We start from the raw sequence: 20,763 nt of genomic DNA, 5'->3' as shown, positions 1-20,763 counted from the left end.
GGATAATTTCCCACAAAATGGCACCGAAGATGGGGCTTGTCTCAGATAGGATCCAGTTGGACAATGTGCCACGGTCTGGGAACAAACAGTGGACAGCGAAGGACATGAGGGACACTGCAGAGGTTTCCTGCAGCCACGGTTTTCACCTGCCAGTCGATTACTGCAACACGCTGATCCTCCGCGACAGAGGTCCCCGCTTGTTGGACGAAGCCACACGAGACCGCTCTGGGTGCAGTATGTGTATGATGTGATGAGCACACTATGATGTTTATGGATGAATCATAAAATGAGCGTGTCGTGTATTTTCTGTGGGAGCAATGTGTAAATGAGCCATAGAGAAATACACCTTGTGTACACAAGTTGAAACCATGGGTAGTTAATGTACTAAAATGATGTGTTGTGGGCTGAAATGTAAAGCTCGTTCCAGGGCTCTGGAGTAGCATGTTCCAACCCCACCCCCCCACAAGGTACACCTGGGTGGGAATTGATGATCGGGGTTGGGGTAGTGCTCTTGCATGAATGGCATAAATAGACAGCCAAACACTCTGAGTTAGTTTCCTGTGCATGGATCTTGGACCTGGAGAAAATTGGGTACCTAAGAGAAGCATTAGCCTTTCAATGGGAAACATATAGAGAATGGGACGATTATGCTAGACAAATGTTTAGGACAGTGGCTCAAATTAAAAGAAGAAACACTAGTCGGAGAGAGAGCAGGTTTGTGAGTATGAGCACATGCAAATAGAGGAATGGAACCAGGGGGAACGAGAAGATATAATGTGAATAAAAGGAGCTTCTGGCAAAAACATCCTCTGCCACGACTGATCCCTGAAGGGGAGTTGAATCCATTGTTAGAATGTTTATTGGTTAAAAATGCCTCTCCCACCCCCTTATTGGGTACCTGGTGATAAGGCACTCTTTGCCACCTCATGCCCACAGGATTATAGCCCAGGACATGGGAACCGTGTAAAGGCTAGTGTTGGCATGGATCAACAAGGGGTAGAAGGAATAGAAGATAAAGTATATATGCCCCAGCAATGAGATACGCTTATATTCTCAATAGTCCTAGAACTAAGCAAATGATGTGGCTGTTACATGAAGTGTGAATGAGGACGAAGTGTACCCCCTCCCGAAGGATAAGGACATAGAGCAAGCAATCCCGGAGTAAGCTTGATTCAGACTTGTGTCCAAAAGTTGTCGAAAATTCCTATTTTGCATCATACATGCCCCCATACATGCCCCAACGAAGTTCAGGGTAACTCAAATGTTTCCCATGAGAAAGTGCCTGCATTTGATAATGAGAACGCCACACACCAGGTCCACGTACCCTGGAACAGAATTGAGTTAATGTCTTTTACTAAAGATTGCCCAGATATCGAGCAAAATACCGAGCAGTGGTATACCCAGACTGACCGTCTTAAATACAGGTCCACTAACACGTGGTGACATACATCAACTGTACTCATGTATACTCCCAAAGGTAACTGGAGGGAAGGCTCAATACAGGAACAGGACAATGATTCATACTAGGGGGGAGGGGTAGTCCTGTCTGTAGTAGTTAGTAATTGCAATTAGTCAAATGCAAATTAATTCAGCTGTGTCGAGAAATCATGCATGGTAGAACATACGTCATAACATGAGATACCGTACAGTAAACAAACACTCAGTAGTATGATACAGCTTTATTTATTGCTGTTGCTTTTTATAAAGTTATTTCAAAGAAGTGTACAGGTGAAACATTACTTCATTTACAACAGTCAACTAGTGCACAACAATGCAACATTTAGCAAGTGCAGAGGAGGATACACAGGAGGATTCAAACACTATTTTGAACTTGGTGTGCAAGTTTGGTCAGCCACAAACTGACCAAACTTGCACACCAAGTTCAAAATAGTGTTTCTTAAAACACATGTATCGATGGAATGAACTAGCCAAGAAAAACACCAACAATAAACAAATTAATTCGTACTAACCAGAGTGTTACTAATATTTATCGCGGATTCTGCAAACAAGATAGCCGGGAGCAGAAAACCTCTTTTCCTGTCCCTTATAAGTCATACATCAGTTACTTGTATAGCTGGGAAAGATCTAACCTCGACTCCTTGTGAGATTAAAAAAAGTATATGGGGTTTACTTACCTTGAGTTAGCGGTGTGCCATCCAAAAATAAGTTAACAGAGTTACTGTTCATCTCAATCTGTGTTTCACTGATCTCAAAAGCACCTGTAATTGAATATTACATCCTTAGGTTTTACTCACCTAGTATAACTTATCACAAAAGTAGTTATAGGTTTTTACTGTACCTGGAATAATGTTCCACTATTGACAAAAAGTATATTGTCCATTGGACCGATTATGTGATTTGTACCGAGAGTCACTGTACAACTGGTAGGGTCTACTGCCCTTGCATTACTGAATGTAATTGTGAAAGTAACCATTGGTTTATACTGCCCAAAAATAGGTGGGATCTATACTGAACGCGCAGGTTTATGCTTTGGTCCGAACCTTAAAGCATAGTGTGTTTTGATAATTGCGATTACATATACTGTGTGATAGTACTTATTTAAAACCCCAAGATTTATCTGGGCCTACCTGCATTTAAATAAATCCTTCATTTTCACATACAGTGTTTCCGTGTTTCTTTGGGCCATTTGTATTACAATTTCAAGTGTACTGATTCTACAGCCTCTCTCCCTTCTAAGATAAGCCTGGCTGCTCGGTCTATGCTACCAACAAACTCAGGTGGTACAGCCTTACCACAGAGGCTTATCCACAGAGTGGAGTCTTGTACTGCCTCAGTTGAATGGTTTTGATGAAGTTTGGGTAGAACTTCAGAAAAACTGTCCTAACAAAGGGTTAGAAGGGATCAAATCAGTAATACAGGACCTATTGACTAAAGGGATATAAAAGGAAATGGTTGGTAGTTCCTGGAACAGTCCTATTTTACCCATATAGAAGCGAAGTGAAGGAAAACCAGATTCTCCTACTCAGTGGAGACTTCGAATTGATCTCAGCGCCATTAGCAAGATCGTAGTTCCTCAATTCCCTGTGGTCCCCAACATGATCTCCCATTTTACTATGATTCTGCCCGTGGTGGATATTTTACTGTCATTGATCTTAAAAATGCCTTATTTAGCATTCCAATCCACAAAGACAGCCAGTACCTATTTGCTTTTAATGTTGAAGGGTGATCGTATACTTTCTGTAGAGTAAGCACAGGGATACACTGAATTTCCAAGCACATATAGCCAAGCTTCAAAGACACAATATAATATGTTCACTCCAACCACTAAGGCAGTGCTTTTGCAACATGTTGGCGATCTTTTAACGAATCTGAAACGCAAGAGCAATGTGCAGATTCCACAGTGTGTGTGTGTGTGTTGCAGTTCCTAGCACCCCTTGGGCATAAAGTATCTCTCAGTAAATTGCAGTTTTGTAAGACAGAGGTCACTTATTTGGGGCATCTATTGTCAAAGGGGGAAGAGACGCCTGCATACACAGCTATTATGAAAATGGCTTTCCCAACCACAGAGTAAGAAGTCACAGGGTTTCTTGGGATGATATGTTTCTGTAGGCAGTGGATCCCTAATGCTGGCTAAACCATTGCTAGAACTAACCTCGAGCAACCTTTGCCATGTACTGTTGCTAACGAGGAAAGCAATGCACTAAAAGCAGCCCTTTGGGAACTCCACAGTAAATAAGAGTTATGCCATAATCCAAAATTGGATGGCTATCAATAGTCTATGTCTTAGGGATGAAAATACAGATCTCATCGTGGACTCGCCATCCAAAAATCAAATCGCTCCACTCAGATTACTCTTCCATCATCATTGATGGAACACCCATACCAATTCTCAAGCAGGTCAAAACGCTGAGAGTTCATCTAGACTCCAATTTAACAATGACTAAGCATATTAATGCTCTATCTTTAGCCACCTCCTACACTGCCAAACTTAAAAGCATTAAGCCAGCGATTTTTGACCCCACAGAACTATTACAATTGCCCAGGTTTTAATCTGGTCGAAATTAGATTATTGCAATGTTCTATTACTAGGCTCTTCTAAGACAAACTTGGCTAAACTTTAATTACTGCAAAATAAAGTGCTGCGAGCAGCCCTTGGCATAAACAAATGTGAGCATATCTCAAAGACTAGAAGGGAAGTGCACTGGCTTCCTATAAAGGCAAGAACACTTTTCGAAACTCTTTGTATCACACACAAATGCCTCACCAAGACGCCTCCCATGTACCTTACCAACAACGTCACGCGGAATGCCTAAACAAGAACACAGATCTAATAACAGCACCAAACTCCTCGTCCCACGCTTCAAACTCACGAGGGCAGGGGGGAGCAGCTTTCAGGTCATAGCGCCAAAAACTTGAAACTCCCTCCCTGCACTCCTCAGAAATGACCTGAGATTTAATAAGACTCTAAAAACCTGGCTTTTCAATAAAGTTCAATATAAGCTGTTATTCCATGGGACAAACAAAATATACCCTAGCCTCCCCACTTGTTCTGTAACTATCTGTTTGGTCTACATTCACGCTGAGAGTAATTGTAATAGAGCTTTGACTGTCTTAAAGCTCTAGTGTGCAACACTTTCGGGTCATTTTTGAATAGTAATATTTCTATTTGCCCATGTAACACATTTCTCACTGTAACCGGAGATCAAAGCCTCCTGTAATCTGCGCTGTGATACCCCCAGGTTTGGGCAAACAACAAATACAATAAATAAAATGAATAAAGCACTGATAGATGTGACGGGACGGGTGGATCTGGTGTATTTCCACGTGAAAGCCAGACAGTACTTTGTACGTAGATGGGTCTAGTTTTAAATTACCAGATGGCACCTCTACAGCAGCAGATGCCATTACAACCTTAAAAACAATAGTTGAAACATGTAAGATTCCTCAGCATTCAGCCCAGGCAGCCAAAACGATTGCCCTTACCCGAGCATGTGAACTCATTGCAGGATGTATGGTAAACATTTACACAGATCGGCAGTATGCTTTTGGTGTAGCAGACAATGTTGGTTGCCTATGGGTGGAAAGAGGGTTCCTGACTTCACATAGCACAAAAATATATATTTTTGTTTTATCTTGAAATTACTGAATGCCCTGATGTTACCAAAGAAACTGGCCATTAAATGCAGTGCACACAAAACAATTGTAGATGATCCAGGAAAAAGGGAATGATTTTGCTGATCAGACTGCCAAAGCAACTGCTCATTGTTCTGCATTCTTTATGTATGTGTGTCACGCACGAAAAGACGACCCTGAAATTTGACAACACTACAGAAACAGTACAACTCATTCAGTCTGAGGGTATTGTCCCCTCGAATTACAAGAATGAAAAGACTGGAAAATATGTAGATGGTTGCTGGCTAGACATGAAAGATGAGGGGGAATAGCCAGGTTACTCACCGTAGTGACCACCTTACTCCTAAGTACATAGTCCCCTTTCCTCCATACTTATGGGACATCTCTCCGTCCTGTGGGACGGGACCGGAGCACTTTGTAAAAAGCATCCAAGAATGTTTCCAAAAATGTGTCCTTCCTCTCATTCTTGCGCGGGGCCCGGCACACGGCCGTAACCCCGCCCACCTTGGCTCTGCATCGCCCATCAATCCTTTTCTATCGCCAGGTCAGAGACCTATTAGCAATAACAGGAAGCTTATTAGAGTGGATGGCGGGCGTACGGAGGAAAGGGGACTATGGACTAGGAGTAAGGTGGTCACTACGGTGAGTAACCTGGTTATACTACTACGTCCCGTCCCCTTTCCTCCATACTTATGGGATATTCCCAAGCACTCCCTACAGGAACTATGGGTGGATTAAAATACCCCGTACTGAAAAAGGTTCTTCAGCACAGCCTGACCAAACTGAGCATCCGCTCTTGAGCTCATGTCAAGACAATAATGCTTAGATGGGGAGGCCCTAGTAGCTGCCCTGCCGATGGACTCCCAGGGGACATATTTCTGAAAAGCAACCGCGGCTGCCTTGCCCCGCACAAGGGGTGCATAAATACCCTTAGGAGGTTTCAGCCCTTGGACGGTGAAAGACTCTGTGATGCAGGCAGCGATCCACCGAGAAATAGTCGCCTTAGATGCCTGCTTAACCTGAGGGTCACCGAAGGTCACAAAAAGTTGAGAAGAACTCCTAAACTCGGATATCCTGTCAAGGTAGACATCAAGACAGTGCAGAACCCTTTCAGCCTCTGAGGCAGGGTTCGGAAAAAAGACTGGTAGGGAGAGCGACAGATTCAGATGGAATTCAGTCACCACCTCCAGTAGGAAGGCCGGGTTTGTACGTAGGACTACCTTGTAAGGACAAGAATGGATGCTCCACTGGCAAGGCCTGGAGCTCACTCACTCTCCTCGCTGACGTAACGGCAACCAGAAAGGAGACCTATGATAGGTACTTGAGGTCCACCGTGGCCATTGGTTCAAAAGGTTTATGGCACAGCGCTGTCAGGACTACATTTAGGTCCCACGGCGGGTGCTGACTACGAAACGGAGGGTAGAGGCGTGTCAAGCCTGCAAAATGCCTCTTAACCACTGGGTTACTCAGAGAATAAGAGCATTGTTCCGTAGAAAGATGAGCTGAAACCTCTGAAAGGCAAGTTCTGCATGACGGAACGTGAACACCCAACTCTGCTAGGGAGGATACGAAGGACAGCACTGTGTCAATCGTAGCCACCCTTGGATCCAACAGCTTCTCTAAACACCAATGATAGAATCGGAGCCATTTACTCCTGTATTGGGATCTGGTCGAGGGTTTCCTGGCTGCCTGGATAATACGCATGTTATCCGAAGACAAGTTAAGATGCTCTAAAGACTTGAACTCAGGCACCATGACGCCAAGCTGAGAGATTGTGGGGAAGGGTGCCACATTGCTGTTCCCCTTGCTGGAGAAGATAGGGGGGTCACTGGAAAACTGACCGGCGGATACACCTACAGGTGTTGAAGTTATGAGAACCAAAACCTGGCCGGCCACCACAGGGCTATGAGTAGAAGGGAACAGTTTACCGAGTTCTTCAGCTTCCAAATTGCCCGATGAACTAGAGGCAGAGGCGGGAAGGCGTAAGCTCTCATGTTGTGCCATGGAATCTCGAGAGCGCCCCCCAGAGAAGAGGCTCCCAGCCCCCCTCTGGAGGCATGCTGAGGAAGCTTCTTGTTTACCGCCGTAGCGAAGAAGTCCACCTCCGGTGTGCCCCAACGCAGGAAAATCCATGAGAGGACGTCCACCTTCAACTCCCACCCGTAGCTGACCACTGTTCGCCGGCTGAGGGCATCCGCTGTGACATTCAGCTGGCCCGGGATGTGTACTGCAAGCAGCCAGACACCATGAAGCACGGCCCACTCCCATATCTGGATGGGGGGGGGGGGCAGAGCCTTTGTTCCCCCTTGCTTGATGTAATACATTGACACCACATTGTCCATGCGTATGCGGAACACCTTGTTGGCAATGAGCGGTCTGAATGCCCCGAGCGCTAGGAAGATCGCCAGAAGCTCCAAATAATTTATGTGCAGGAGCTTGTCCTGAGGCGACCAAAGGTCCGAGACCTGAAGAAGATCTAACGTCGCACCACACCCCAGAAGGGAGGAGTCCGTCGTGATCGTCAACGTGGGGGCTGGGCCCTGAAACCCCGCACCCACCGACAGGTTGCTGAGAGATGACCACAAATCCAGGTCCACTCTCATGGAATCCAGAATCATTATCAGCTTGAAATCCGGTTCCACAGCCTGACGCCAGGAACTCATAAGAGCCATCTGGGTCCGTCTCATCTAGAGACGAGCAAGAGGAAGAGCCATCACACACGAGGCCACGAGGCCCAGAAGCCTCTGCAACCACCAGGCCGACATGCTCTCCGACTGCGCAAACATCTGACACGTGGCTAACAGATCCGCCATTCTGTCCCTGGTCAGGTACACTCTGCAGTCGATCGTGTTCCAGTGAAAATCCAGGAAAATCAGGTCCTGCGAGACCGTCATGGAAGATTTCCGCCAGTTCACCGACAGCCCAAGATGGAACAGAAGCTGAAGGAGAGACTGGAGATCGCCCGCTGCTGTCAGCGGACATGGTCTGCGTAAGAGCCAGTCGTCCAAATATGATACACATGAATACCCTGGAGACGAAGATAGGCCGTAATCACTGACATCTTTGTGAAGACACACGGCGCCGATCTGAAGCCAAAAAAGGAAGCACTCGAAACTGGAAGTGCTCCTCTCCCTAAGAGAAGCGGAGATATCTCCTGTGTGGGTTCCAAATCAGGATATGCATGCACGCATCCTGAAGATCCACGACGCTGAGCCAAATCGCCCATCTGCAAGGAGGACCGTATCTCACCGGGCATGATCATCTTTAATTTCTCTTGGGGTAGGAAAAGATTGAATTGGGAAAGGTCTAGGATGGTGCGCAGGACAGCCTGGTTGGGTTTGGGCACCGTAAACAGCCGGGAGTAAAAGCCCTCGCCTCGCTCCCCAAGGGGAACGGGTTCCACAGCTCTGAGGTCCAGAAGTTTCTGAACCTCGGCTTTGAGGGAGGGCGAGCCAGACAGCTGAAAAGGAGGGTTGAGGGGTGGAGTAGGGGGTAGAGGTAAGTGGAAGCCCGCTCGAGCGACTGACAAGACCCATCTGTCTTCTGTGATGGCCTGCCACGCCTCCCAATGAGACGCAATGCGTCCTCCCACCGGGGTCTTGTGCGAGCGTGGAAAACCCTCATTTAGCAGGTTTATCGGTGGCAGTGCCACCTGAACCGGAGGAGGCTGAGGAACGGGAGAAAAACCGCGTCTGTTGCCTACGGCAGTTATTCCCCGCAGGGGTATCCACTCTGCAAGGCTTGCGGTCGATGAAGCCCCTAAATCCAGAGGAAGGTCGACTTTGCGACAATGGTCTCTGGGTTTTGAAAGGAGCCTTAACCAGGACAGACAAGGACTTAGCTGTCCGAGTGCTATCCTTAGTCTTGGTGAGCTCTACATCTGTTGTAGCATGAAAGAGCTCCTTCCCATCGAACAGAAGGTCCAGCACCTTGTCCTGCACTTCTTTTGAAAATTTAGTTGCATGCAGCCACGCCTGCCGTGAGGTATCAACCCCCAGCATAAGGCCCCGAGCCGAGGTGTCTACGTGATGAGCCGCAGCCTCCAGGAGATCCTGAGCCAAGACCCTGGCGTCAGAAAGGCCTCCTCTAAAGTCTTCGAGCTTCTCGACCGGGATAAACTCCGACAGACCTTTCCACATCCACATGTTAGCTCCTTCTAATATCAATTCAGCGTTGGCCTGCCTGAGCTGCAAGGCCGAGGTGGTGAAGATTTTCCTCCCGAGGGAGTCGAGGAGCTTGTCCTCCTTTCCCAGAACCTGAGTAGCCGTCGTGGAAGAGGATGCTGCAGGCCTGGACTGCAAAGTGGCCACAGCCACCACTGTGGAGGAGGGGGGCGGACAAGATGACAGGGCCACCTCTTCCGAAGAATGACGCTAGATTCAGGCTGCAATTTTCTTATTGACAAAAGTGTGGCTTTTCCCAGACTCTGCGGACCTCGGCCAGAACGTCCTTCTGCAAGAAAAGGCCGGTATGCTCCAAGGGAGACAGGGTGCAGGGTGAACGCCCCAGAAAGCACGCCCTCCTGCAGAGCGGGTGCCTCGGGCACTGGAACATCTAAGAAGTTCATCATGTCCAGTACCCGGTCATGAAAAGCTCTGATTAGAGCGGGGGAGGTCCTCGCTGCCCTGATCGCCTTGTGCGTCATCTGTCAGATCAGGGTCCTGCTGAACCGGTCGGGCGCTGCCTTGTCCACAGGGGACAATGGGGGCAAAGGCGGAAGAGTTGGGGGAGGCACCGTAGGCAAGGGAGGTGACGGCGGAACCCCCGGAGGACAGGTGGAGCCGGAGGCACGGGAGGACATATCTCCCTAAATAGCCCTTTGAAATACTCCCTCATGGAGTCGGTACGCATAAGCGTTTGAAATTTACCGAAAAAGGCTTCCTCCGGGGACTGCTTCGGAACCCGAGGAGGCCTTTCATGAGGTGGACAAATCCAGGGACGTAACGGGGAAGGGTGCCACACATGCCCCTCCACCGACGTATCCACATAAATCAACGGTGCTGATCCTGCAGGCAGCGAAACATTGTGCGGGAGGCATCCGAGCGTTCCAGTCATAAACTGGCCGATAAGGATGCGCACAAGGGACTATGTTCACCCAAGGGGCCAAGCCCTACACCTGAGGCCGATGGCATAGTTGTAGGGGTAGCACCCAAAATGGCCGCCGCGGTCGTGGCGGGAACGTGCGCCATTTTGTCATCATCTGAGGTGAACTGCGGCACGTGAGGAAGTGAGGCAGGGGTCCCCATCGATGGATCAGGGGTCTTAACTTTAGCCTTAACATAAGGGACCTCAGCAGAACCGGAACTGTGAGGCCTGGAATGTTTTTGTGACATACCAACCGCCAAATTTTAGCCTTCGAAGGAAGGACCTCGGCACTGCCGGTAAAAGAAGAACTTTGCTTCTCTGCCCCCTCAACAGGTCTGGTGTCACTGCAAGAGCGGGAACGGTGAGAAACCGCTTTCACCGACAAGGCCTTGTCAGGCCTCTCAGAACTGCTGGTAGCTTTAGCCTCTGAACGAGGGACCTCGGACCCAGGTCCGGTAACAGTCTTATCTGCACGGGCCTCGAACATCTGTTCGGTAACAGCAAGCCCACCCAAGGCCTCGGGCCGCACCCCGGTCTTATTTTTGAGGGAAGCCGACAGAACGGCCTCAGAGCAAGCTCCGGTACCCCACGACTCAGTAGAACTGGGTCTACAAACAGCCCCCACAGGAGGGGCCTCGGAGCGCACTCCGGTATCTACAGGCCCCTTACGGAGACCCTCGCAGAAAACTACAGTACAATTATTAGGCCCAACAGGCACCTCAGGGCGAACCCTGGTGGCAGAGCGATTAACGCCCCTCACGGCCCGAGAGGAACCCGGAAAGGTATCCCCCGGCCAGGGTGCTCTGAAAGTAAAGAACTTACCGGGCGTTTCTTCTTCTCGTCGATGAACGCCTGAAAATGCGAAGGCGGATTTTGTCGGAACACCTCCTCCCACCGCTCCAACCGACGTTGAAGTGCCCGGACCGAAAGGGAGTCACAGTAAAAACAGGAGTCCCCAACGGTGATCCGGACCCAAGCACTCTAAACAAAGAGGATGGGGATCCGCCCTCGCGAAAGACGGTGAAATGATGAACAATCTGGAAAATCTAGTTTGAACGACGTAGAAAGACCAGCACACGATCGCTAGCGAGAGCCAGAGAGGAAAAAAAAAGGAAGAAACTCTTCCGAGGATACAAGTGCGTCCAGTCCCGAACTAGCAGAGAAAAGGACTGATGGGCGATGCAGAGCCAAGGTGGGCAGGGTTACGGCCGCGTACCGGGCCCCACGCAAGAAAGAGGAAGGACAAATTTTGGGAAAATTTTTTGGATGCTTTTTACAAAGTGCTCCGTTCCCATCCCACAGGACAGAGAGATGTCCCATAAGTATGGAGGAAAGGGGACGGGACTTAGGAGTAATGTAAATTACCACATATGTATTTACCTTGTCCTATGCTCATGGCCCGTCTCATGTAGGTGCAGGGGGAATGTACAAGTTGCTCACTACAGTGTGGAGTAACACCAAGCTAAGACCAGCCACAGTTCATTTTGTAAACACTGTTGGAGCCCCAAAAGGACATTTTGGCCACCTGAATTTCCCTTTGAAACATTGTAAATTGATTTTATTGAATTGCCTCCCCATCAAGGGAAAACATTTAGGTTAGTAATAGTATGCATGTTTAGCAAATGGGTAGAAGCATGCCCCAAAAGACAATACTACATTAAGTACTGCTAAAAAGTAATCTTGTAAAGGAGTATTTACCCCCATTTGGACTGCCTCCACACTGTCTGCAGCGGCAATGGTGTGCCTTTTGTCAATACCACTATGGAATTAGTATGTAAAGCATTAGAAATTCCACATTCCACACAATTTTCCATCCCCAGGCAGTGGGTTTGGTAGAATGGACAAATTCTACTTTAAAGAATAAACTGCCAGAATATGTGCTAGCAGTGCCCTAGGATGGGTAGACGCACTCCCACTAGCATTATTGCCCATGAGAACTGTTATGCACTAAGGTGTTGGATGGTCTCCTTACGAAGTCGTCATAGGCCACCCAGCTAGTGTATGGACTTGCCAAATAAAAATATACTTAAAAACGGGCCATTTTCATTGTTAATCGCCTACTGTAAAGCGTGAACTAAAATCCTGTCCAAACAGGTTACCAATTGCCTACCAACACCATTGGAGGGGCTAGGACACGACATCCAGGCCAGTGACTGGGTATTTACAAAGAACTTCCAGCGAGCATCAGGACTGCAGCTCAGGTGGAAAGGGCCGGTGCAGGTATTGCTTGCCACTCGGACGGGTGTGAAATGTCATTGCTGCAAGCATTGGTTCCACGCTTTGCATACAAAATGAGCACGATCTTCCCGGTTACCCACACCATTGCCTGCCGTGTCTGGTGCTGAAAGCACCCCTTCTGCTGAGACACTGGACACTTATGTTGCTGCTAGCCCCAAAGACATTGCTGGACAGTAGAGGAATTTGAATGTGAGGAATTTGTATTGCGCACACAATGAACTGAATCGAATCCTGGCGCAGATGGAGCTTTAGCTAGCACATGTAAAGAGTCAGTCGAATACTTTTATCCCTCAAACAGGAATTACCAATAAGAGACAGCGAGGGGCGTAAAGCCTATTTAAATAGGTAGGTCTTTAGACCTGCCCTGAAGGTCAAAGTGTTGTCCCTTCTTTGTTTCAAAGGCAAGCTGTTCCAAAGTCTGGGGCTGGCACATGAGAAACTGCGATCACCTCTTGTGACACAGTTCGACCTCGGAATAGTAAGCAAGTACTGATCCCCTGATCTTAAAGCCCAAGTAGGGTGGTACCTCTTTAGTTTATTTGCTAAGTAGATTGGTGCCAAGAGGACCCGAGGTACAATCTACGACCAGGGAAACTATACGGACTCCCTTTCCATGAGGGACAACTGCCAGGCGGTCAAAACTGCCAACTTTAATGGACTAATTAGGGGTGCAGTAAATTAAGCTCATTGAAATCTGTCTTGTTGGAATTTCTTTTTGGGGTTTTGTTTTGCTCCATACACAAGATATGCCAAACCATGAGTGTATGGGTATTTCACCCCAGAGAGGGTCCATGTATCTCTATGCTTCAGTCAAAAACAAAAATGGAAAATTGTATTGTTCCAAGGGGTTTGTATATGCAGTACTGCTAGGATTGATTGTGTGTTAGGTGGGTGGTTATTACTGGAATATTATGTAGCACCATCTTGGTAAAGTAATCAGTGTTTCCAATGCCACCCTGTCTCCAATCCAGCAGTATCAGAGAAAAACACTTTGTTTCATTATTACATCACACTCACCAGCTCATTAATAGAAGTAATTGTTATAAATGCACCCATTATCCTGCATGTATTGATGAAGGACTCCTGTTGCAGCAACTACGGACAGGGGATGAGAAACAATGAATAACCAATATTAAATCCAGTGCAGGGGAGGAGGGTGAGGGGGAACAAACCTGCTATGCCTTATGAGTTTCAGAACGTGCAAGTGCAGAAGGGAGGGGGAAATGGGATAGGTGCTGGGGTGCTCAGTGCAGTAAAGGTTAAGTGCGAGTCTCCAGGCTGGAGGGTGAGCCGAGGCAAGTGCTGAAGATAGACAGAAGCTGGGGCGATTTTGGTGCGGGAGGCCAGGTCTCTGAGGATGCATAAGGACCCTGAACACCAAACAAGCAACTGTGAGATTAGCCGAGGAGAGAGGGTGGGAAGGAGGAGAAAGAGGAAAGCCTTGAGGAGCTTCTGGAATTTGAGAAAGTTCTGCTCAAGACGGAGAGGGAGGCTCATCCAAAGAAAAGAGCCAGCTGAGGAAAGCCAACCGCCTCCTGCCCTCGGTTTAGCTAAACGCTTTACAAACAAAGAGTTGGTGCCAGAGGAGCGCAGAGGTCTAGAGGGCGAATATTTAGTTACAGAGTTGCAGATAGTGTGGTCCCGGCACCCTTACAGCCTTGTGGACGATAGAGGGATATGAAATGTAATCCGTGAAGGAACCCGGCGGCAGTGAAGACTTTTTAGGGAAGCAGGGATGCGGTCCCTGGGCTTGTGGCTGGGCTTGTGGCCAAGGATAAGTCTTGCTGCCATATTCTGGATTAGCTGGAGGGGTTGCAGAGTGGAAGAGGGCGGATTCAGGTGGCGGCTATTGCAATAGTCAAGCCTAGAGAGAACCAGGGCTCGGGTAACATTGAGCTTCTAGGGGAAGCTGAGAAAGGATAGAAATCCTTTGAGAAGGAAAAGCTGAAAGTGGGACTTTTGGCAATGTCCTAGGTGTGAGGGAGGAAGGAGGGGGAGAAGTCGAAGATGAGTCCAAGGTTTCTGGCTTCAGAAGAGGGAACAGGGGGAGAGCCCATGGGGGAAGGAGGCAGCAGGCACCCAATGGGAAGGATATCACGTTGCTGCCATTGAGGCATAGATCAATGGAAGTGTGCCAGGCCTGGATGGCGGAAAGGCAGTCGGGATGATGGAAGGTGCAAGAGGGTCAGCAGAAAGTTTGAAGAAGAGTTGTGCGTCACTAGAAGTTGGGGGCGAAGGAGGAGAGAAGTGCCAGCCGATTAAGGTGGATGTTAAAGAGCCAAGGTGAGAGGACAGAGTCCTTGTGGACACCACAGGTGGCGAAGGAAGGAGAAGGTGCCGGGAATGACTTGAGAGGAGCGGTCAGTTAGGAAAGAGGTCCGCTGTCCAGTGCCCTCTCCGAGATACCAGAGGTGTCATGAAGCCTTTGTATGAGGATGGAGTGGTTGACCGTGTCAAATGCAGAGGAGAGATCAAGCAGGACGACGACAGGTGGAGAGTTGGAATCAAGGGATGCAAGCAGTTTTCCGCAGGTGTTCAGAATGGCAGTTTCCGTGCCTCTGGATGCTCTGAATCGAGATTGATGGTCGTGGAGACCACCAACAAGTTCAGTGTGAGAGGAGTTGGGACAGGGCTAACTTCTCCAGCCGTTTCCCCAGCAAGGGGGTGATAGAGGTAGGGTGGTAGTTGGCTGCACGGGTAGGGTTTGTTTGAGTTTTTGTAAAAAAATGTTTAGGGACGGGGCACACAAGGGTGCGCTTGAGGGAGGAGGGGAAAGAACCAGTAGCAAAGGAGTTGTTACAGAGATCAGCAAGTGAAGGGGCAAGAGAGCTAATGCTGTCCTTGATGGTTCTGGATGGTCAAGGGGAAACCTGGTTGGAAGAAACTTTCGTGGAGCTGACAACTCTGGTCACTTGATCAGGTGAGACAAGGAGAAAGGAGAAAGGAGGAAGGAGGAAGGAGGAAGGAGGAAGGAGGAAGGAGGAAGGAGGAAGGAGGAAGGAGGAAGGAGGAAGGAGGAGGGTGGTCATCGGAGGCAAGGGGGTGAGGGATGAGTTGGGAAGCGTACGTAACAAAGCTGTTCAGGATGTCACAGGTTTTGGTGAAGTGAGTGACAAGTGTGTTGCAGAGGGCTTGAGAAAGAATAGGGGAGGAGGATACTGCGGAAGGGTTGGCTAGTTCTCTACAGATTTTGAAAAGTTCAGCCGTGTTGGATGCACCAGACACCCATGCCTGAATGTGGGCTGTTTCTTTGCAGGGATCAAGAGTCTGTATTGCCTTTGGAGCAGGTGGTAGGCCACTTTGTCAGAGGGTGAGCCTGAGGTTTGCCCCTTCCGTTCCGCAGATCTGCACTTTCGTTTCAGGACTGCATGTTCAGAGTCGTACCAGCTTTTGCGATTAGAGGCAGGTTTCACAGACAGCAGCGTCAGTGGTTGAGTGAGTTGGGAGGACAAGGGGGGGGGGGATAAAGTGAAGGCTGCAGCTGACACTCGTTTCATCGGGGGATGTTAGTGAACGAGGTTGGCAGGGCTTTTGGAGGTGTGGTCATAAGGCCAAAAGGGACCTAGGTGGGAGGAGAAAAGAGCAGTCTGACCAGGAGACAGTGACCAGCGGAGATGAGAGGGAGGTCAGAATGGATGAGGGCATTTAGAGTGTGTCCAGCAGAGTGGGATGGACCAGAAGGGAGAATGGAGAGCGTTAGAGAGGTGCAGAGATCAATGAAAAGAGTGGATCCTGCGACAGGGGCGTCCAATTGGATGTAAAGTGACCCAGGAGGAAGAGGTTGGAGGAGGTTAAAAGTAAGGAGGAACAGAAATTAGCCCACTCAGAGAGGAACAGGGAGGTAGTGCCTGGAGGCCGGTAAATGGTAACTATGGTCAGGGTGAAGGAGGGAGAAACAGGCTCTCAAAGGAAGAAAAGAGCGGAGTGGGAAACGTGGAAGAAGGAACCCACTCAGGGAAGATTTAAGGCAACTTCACCGCTAGCACAGTGAGGACGTGGCTTGGAAATAATCTTAAAGCAGTCGGGTAGGAGGGAGTCAAAAGCGTTGACCTAGCTGGCATTACCCCATGTCTCAGCAAGAGACAGAATGTCAAGGTCAGTCTTCCAGAAGGAGGCATATGTCAGCAGAGTGTTTGTTGGCTGAGCGGGCGTTAAGAGTCACCAGGTGGAGACAGTCTCGGCCTTTGTAGGTTTCCTGAGGTGGAGTTCAGCAGCGTGGTACTTCAATCAGAGGGGGAGTGGCAGAGGGAGTAGGGAGTATGTGAGACACCCGAGGGAAGAAAGTTAATGAGGGATGGCAGCAGGATGCGGTAGAAGAGAAGGAGGTTGGCCCGAGGACATTGAACCAGGATAGTGCCAGGATGATAGACAATGATGCAGCTTGATGTGAAGAAGAAGCCTGCCAAGAGGACTTCCAACTCCTTAGGTCTGGAGAAGCGACAGAAGACGAAAGCAGCGAAGATCTCTCTGGAGGATGCACTGAAATAGGCGTCTGCGATGGGAAGGCCAGGAATTGCACCTAGGATGTCTATTTTGTGCTTTTTCGGTCCAGATTTCGTGAGATAGGGAGGATAGGTGATAGTGTGCCTTGCATATTGCTATTGTTCGCGGAGAGCTGGGTAGTATTTTTGCTGCATTCAGCAGTACTCAAGGAGCTAGTAGGAGTCTGCCCTCTTTGTACAAGTCATTCTATGCTGACCTAAAAAAATAAATAAAAAAGGCGGTGGCGAGGATGTCCTCCAAGTGAATGGAGGTTTTCCCTTCTCAGATGTGCCATCTACTAAATGGCAAAAGAGGTCCTATATTATGTCCGACGCAGCTAGGACTGATGAGAAAATAGACCTCCCGTGTCCCCATCTCGTCACATCCGCAACTAGACCGTACTCGGTAGCGTTTGTATTTCTAGCTATGACAGTACATATCTTGGGTACAGTATAAATTGCAACTTTACCTTTTATATACCTTTTAGCTTACAATCATTTCCCTTATGCATAGGGGACTATTTCATTTGCAGATTGAGTGTATACCCGTGGTTGGCTGCTAACTGGTGTGGCCGATGACATTTGGGTTTTGTTCTTCCGGCCGTTTGTCCTGCCATGGATGGTCCCAGTCTCCTCTCGCTGGAAAAGACAAGTGCCACAAGGAGACACTGTTTCCCAGGTGATGGGGGACCTTCTCAAAGCTTTTGTCCCTAGGTATGGTGTAGAAGTAAATTCGAGACAAACGCCAACTAGCCAGACTGAAGCCACTATAGAAGAAACCACAAGTGCCCTTAATAATATTATAGAACTGCAAGCTGTACACTTAGTGGCTCTCCAGAACAGCATTGTGCTAGATATGATCCTGAAGGAGAAACCGACTCCTCTACCTCTGTACGTCATGGGATTGATAGCCATCATAGCATCGCTGACCAAGCTCATGTCCCTACAGGCACATTAGATGTTGGTAGATCCTTGTGGTCCCCAATGGCAACATTCGGGTGGAAGCTACTGTCCATTATCTTGGTTTTGTTGGCCATTTTTCATTTGATATGTCTTTGTAATAACTGCATACCTGCCTTGTGCCAGATATTCGCTTCATGCCTCAGTATCCACCACAAATACTTTTATTATGCAAGAGAATGCCATTAGAAGTATGATGGTCATAGATTTAACAGACCAAACTACTTACAGTAATACATCATGATAACAGAACTTATGTTCAAAGGGTCGATTGTGGAAAATTGTGAACAAAGTAGAGTTGTAGGCACTCTGCAAAATGAGTGAACATTAGTTCTATAATCATGTCATTCGGTGCACATGACCATAGTATGCTCGCCTTGCAGTAAAAACACCCCCTTGCTTCACACGTATGCATTTATTCTAAGAACAGGCGCCATTAGTGAAAATAACCCAGATATCAGCTGCACTAACAGTAGCCTGAAGCCGCGACTCTTCGGGTTTAGCTTGTGATTGAACGCCTGTCATGAAGAAATGTAACACCAAGTGTATAAAAGTTATTTGTTTCCAGAATAACCTCAGGAGGTACTAGCGAAGCCGAAGCTCTCGCTAGTGTGCATTTTGTATGAATAAACATTTAAACTGCCAAAATAGCGCTGTGCCGGTATCATTCTTTGTATTTGTGGCCACGAGCAGGTATTATGAATTGATAATTTCTCACAGGGTACTTTCCTCACTCCTGGTGTACTGCTTACATTACACCAGTTTTCAAAAAGGGCTTGAGGTCGGACTGCAAAAACTACCACCCGATCACCATCTTAGACGCAGAGAGCAAGGTTTTCACAGCTATCCTTTGACATCTTGAATCCTGGGCGTTTAGGGCTGGTAGGCTCAAGAAGCCCCAAATGGGTTTCCGTAAACATCACAAACCCCAATGGGTTTCTTTTGAGCTATTTGCGGGATTAGCCTACAACAAAAAACGAGATGAGATTTATGTGCTCACCATTGATTCATCTTTGGTCGAAGTTGCAAAAATGGTAATACCTTTAGGGCTATTTTGACTCTCTGGACTTCATGAGCAGTCTAATGCTCAAGTAAGGCTAAATGAGTAGGGATCCCCTTCTCTGAAAATGTAAAGCAAGTCGGGCTTATGGAAGGGGTACATAATGGACCCGGCAGCCTTTTTATTTTGTATGTTTGATGCTGGTAATTTGTGGAGCAGGTTTTGTCTGTCTCCCCCAAATTGGGAATGGAAGCGAATTTGGAGAACATTTGCAAACGACTTTTTACTGAGACTGCACCCCTGTAGACCGCCAACATAATTTCCTCCTTCTCAGAGCAAGCAAAACCAAAATTATTACAAATCAATACGAATAAAGATTTTGCAACTGTGTGCATAGAATAGGAAGGTTGGTTTTGTTGGAAGTTGAACGAGGACCCTTGGAGATGGTCGATAATCTCATTTACCTTGGATTTTCTATAATTGACAAACCTGGTAAGCATCACGTTTCTGAATATCTTATGCATAAGATCGATCTTCCTGTATTCCAGATGAAATACATAAATAGATATTGTATGTTTTCACTGGTTCCATTAGTTCTATGAGGGTAAAGTTAGCCCAAAACTAACATGGTATTGACATCTTAAAGTATTGTGTGCTGGATATTCTGTGTAAACGAGAAAGCATTTTGTGGCGTAGGATGTTAGGAATTCCCAATGCTGTCCCTTCCATCGCGATTCATTATGAATTGGGGCCCAAGTTCGGTGCGATTAAGAGCGTTGTGGGAATATCTTCAATTGTATTGCAAGCTTTTAAATCCATGTCCTAACACTTTGTATGAAGATTGAAGTAGTCTTATAAGGACAAGGCAATGACATTCTGTGAATTCTGTTATGTGAGGTTGTGTAATCTTGGTCTGTCCATCGTGGAACTGAGCGATAATCCAGGTAATGTCAAAGTGGCTCTTTTTCAATTTGATCGCTGCTCTACGACAGACAAGTACCATGGGCATCTAAAGCACGAACATAAACGTTTAGGCTCCGTGGCACCATTTTTAAAGATCGTTCTCTGCCCTATGGCAAAAATGGATTTTGTGTGTTTCAAATGGAACTTACTCCTGACACAGGAAATCCTACTGAGGTGTAAAAATACCGATTCCCAGACAGCTTAGTGGCATTTTTGTAGAAATCTTAGTGAACTTGAAACGCTGAAACATTTGAAGATTTATTGCACACATTACATGGTTAGCCGCATTATGTATTTTGGATCACATGTGTATAACTCAGGTCTTGTAGCGAGTGAAAACCTATTTTACATTTTTAAAGCGCTCACACAGCCCGCAGGCATCGAGGCGCTGTTACAGGAATTTTTTTTTTTTTTTTTTAAGTTGCGTAATTGTGGTTTTTTTTTTTGTTTTAGTTACGTATTTATAACGCGCTTAAACACCCAGAGGTTATTAAGCGCGGACCCGGGGATCGAACCTGTTGTTGCTTCGTGTCGTCTTGCTTCCAAGACGCGCACGCTGCCACTGAGCTATCCACCCGTGCCTATGGATGAGGCACTTGACTGGCTCTCCTACTTTTGTGGCGCTTGCTGTCCTTAGGTTTAAAAACAAATTGAATTAATGTGTGAATATTGGTTAAGTATCCAATGGCACTACTTTTATTTCCAGTGTGGGAAGTCTTGCGAAACAAGGATTGGATTGGGCACATTTAAAAATAAAAAAGGAAGGAGTATGTGGCTTATCTGTAACTCCTGTTCTCCAGCATTGTTATCTTTCATAGATTCACATGCTTTGAATATTCCCCAACAGACTGGGAATCCTCAGTAACATTTTACTATAGCTTATAATCAAGCTTTTAAACTCACTTTAGTAGCCCATTCATGTCCTTTTGGGTGCATTCTGCC

General features: G+C 47.4%; 1 protein-coding gene across 4 annotated transcripts in view; it reads right to left on the bottom strand.

Moving 5' to 3' along the window:
- Window positions 1-20,763, bottom strand: part of UBE2V1 (ubiquitin conjugating enzyme E2 V1) — a 451,752-nt gene that overhangs the window by 359,103 nt on the left and 71,886 nt on the right. The window contains exon 2 of one of the 4 annotated variants that reach the window (XM_069651178.1): window positions 2,136-2,219. The exons of the other annotated variants lie outside the window; for them this stretch is intronic. Coding sequence (XP_069507279.1) covers window positions 2,136-2,219 — 84 coding nt within the window. The remainder of the gene's footprint in view (window positions 1-2,135; window positions 2,220-20,763) is intronic. 4 annotated transcript variants of the gene reach the window in all.

The sequence above is a fragment of the Ambystoma mexicanum genome, chromosome 3p (assembly GCF_040938575.1).
Source record: "Ambystoma mexicanum isolate Mex_15411 chromosome 3p, UKY_AmexF1_1, whole genome shotgun sequence".
NCBI lineage: Eukaryota > Metazoa > Chordata > Amphibia > Caudata > Ambystomatidae > Ambystoma > Ambystoma mexicanum.
The sequence above is the reverse complement of the archived record's forward strand: the minus strand, read 5'-3'. Positions and strand labels throughout refer to the sequence as shown.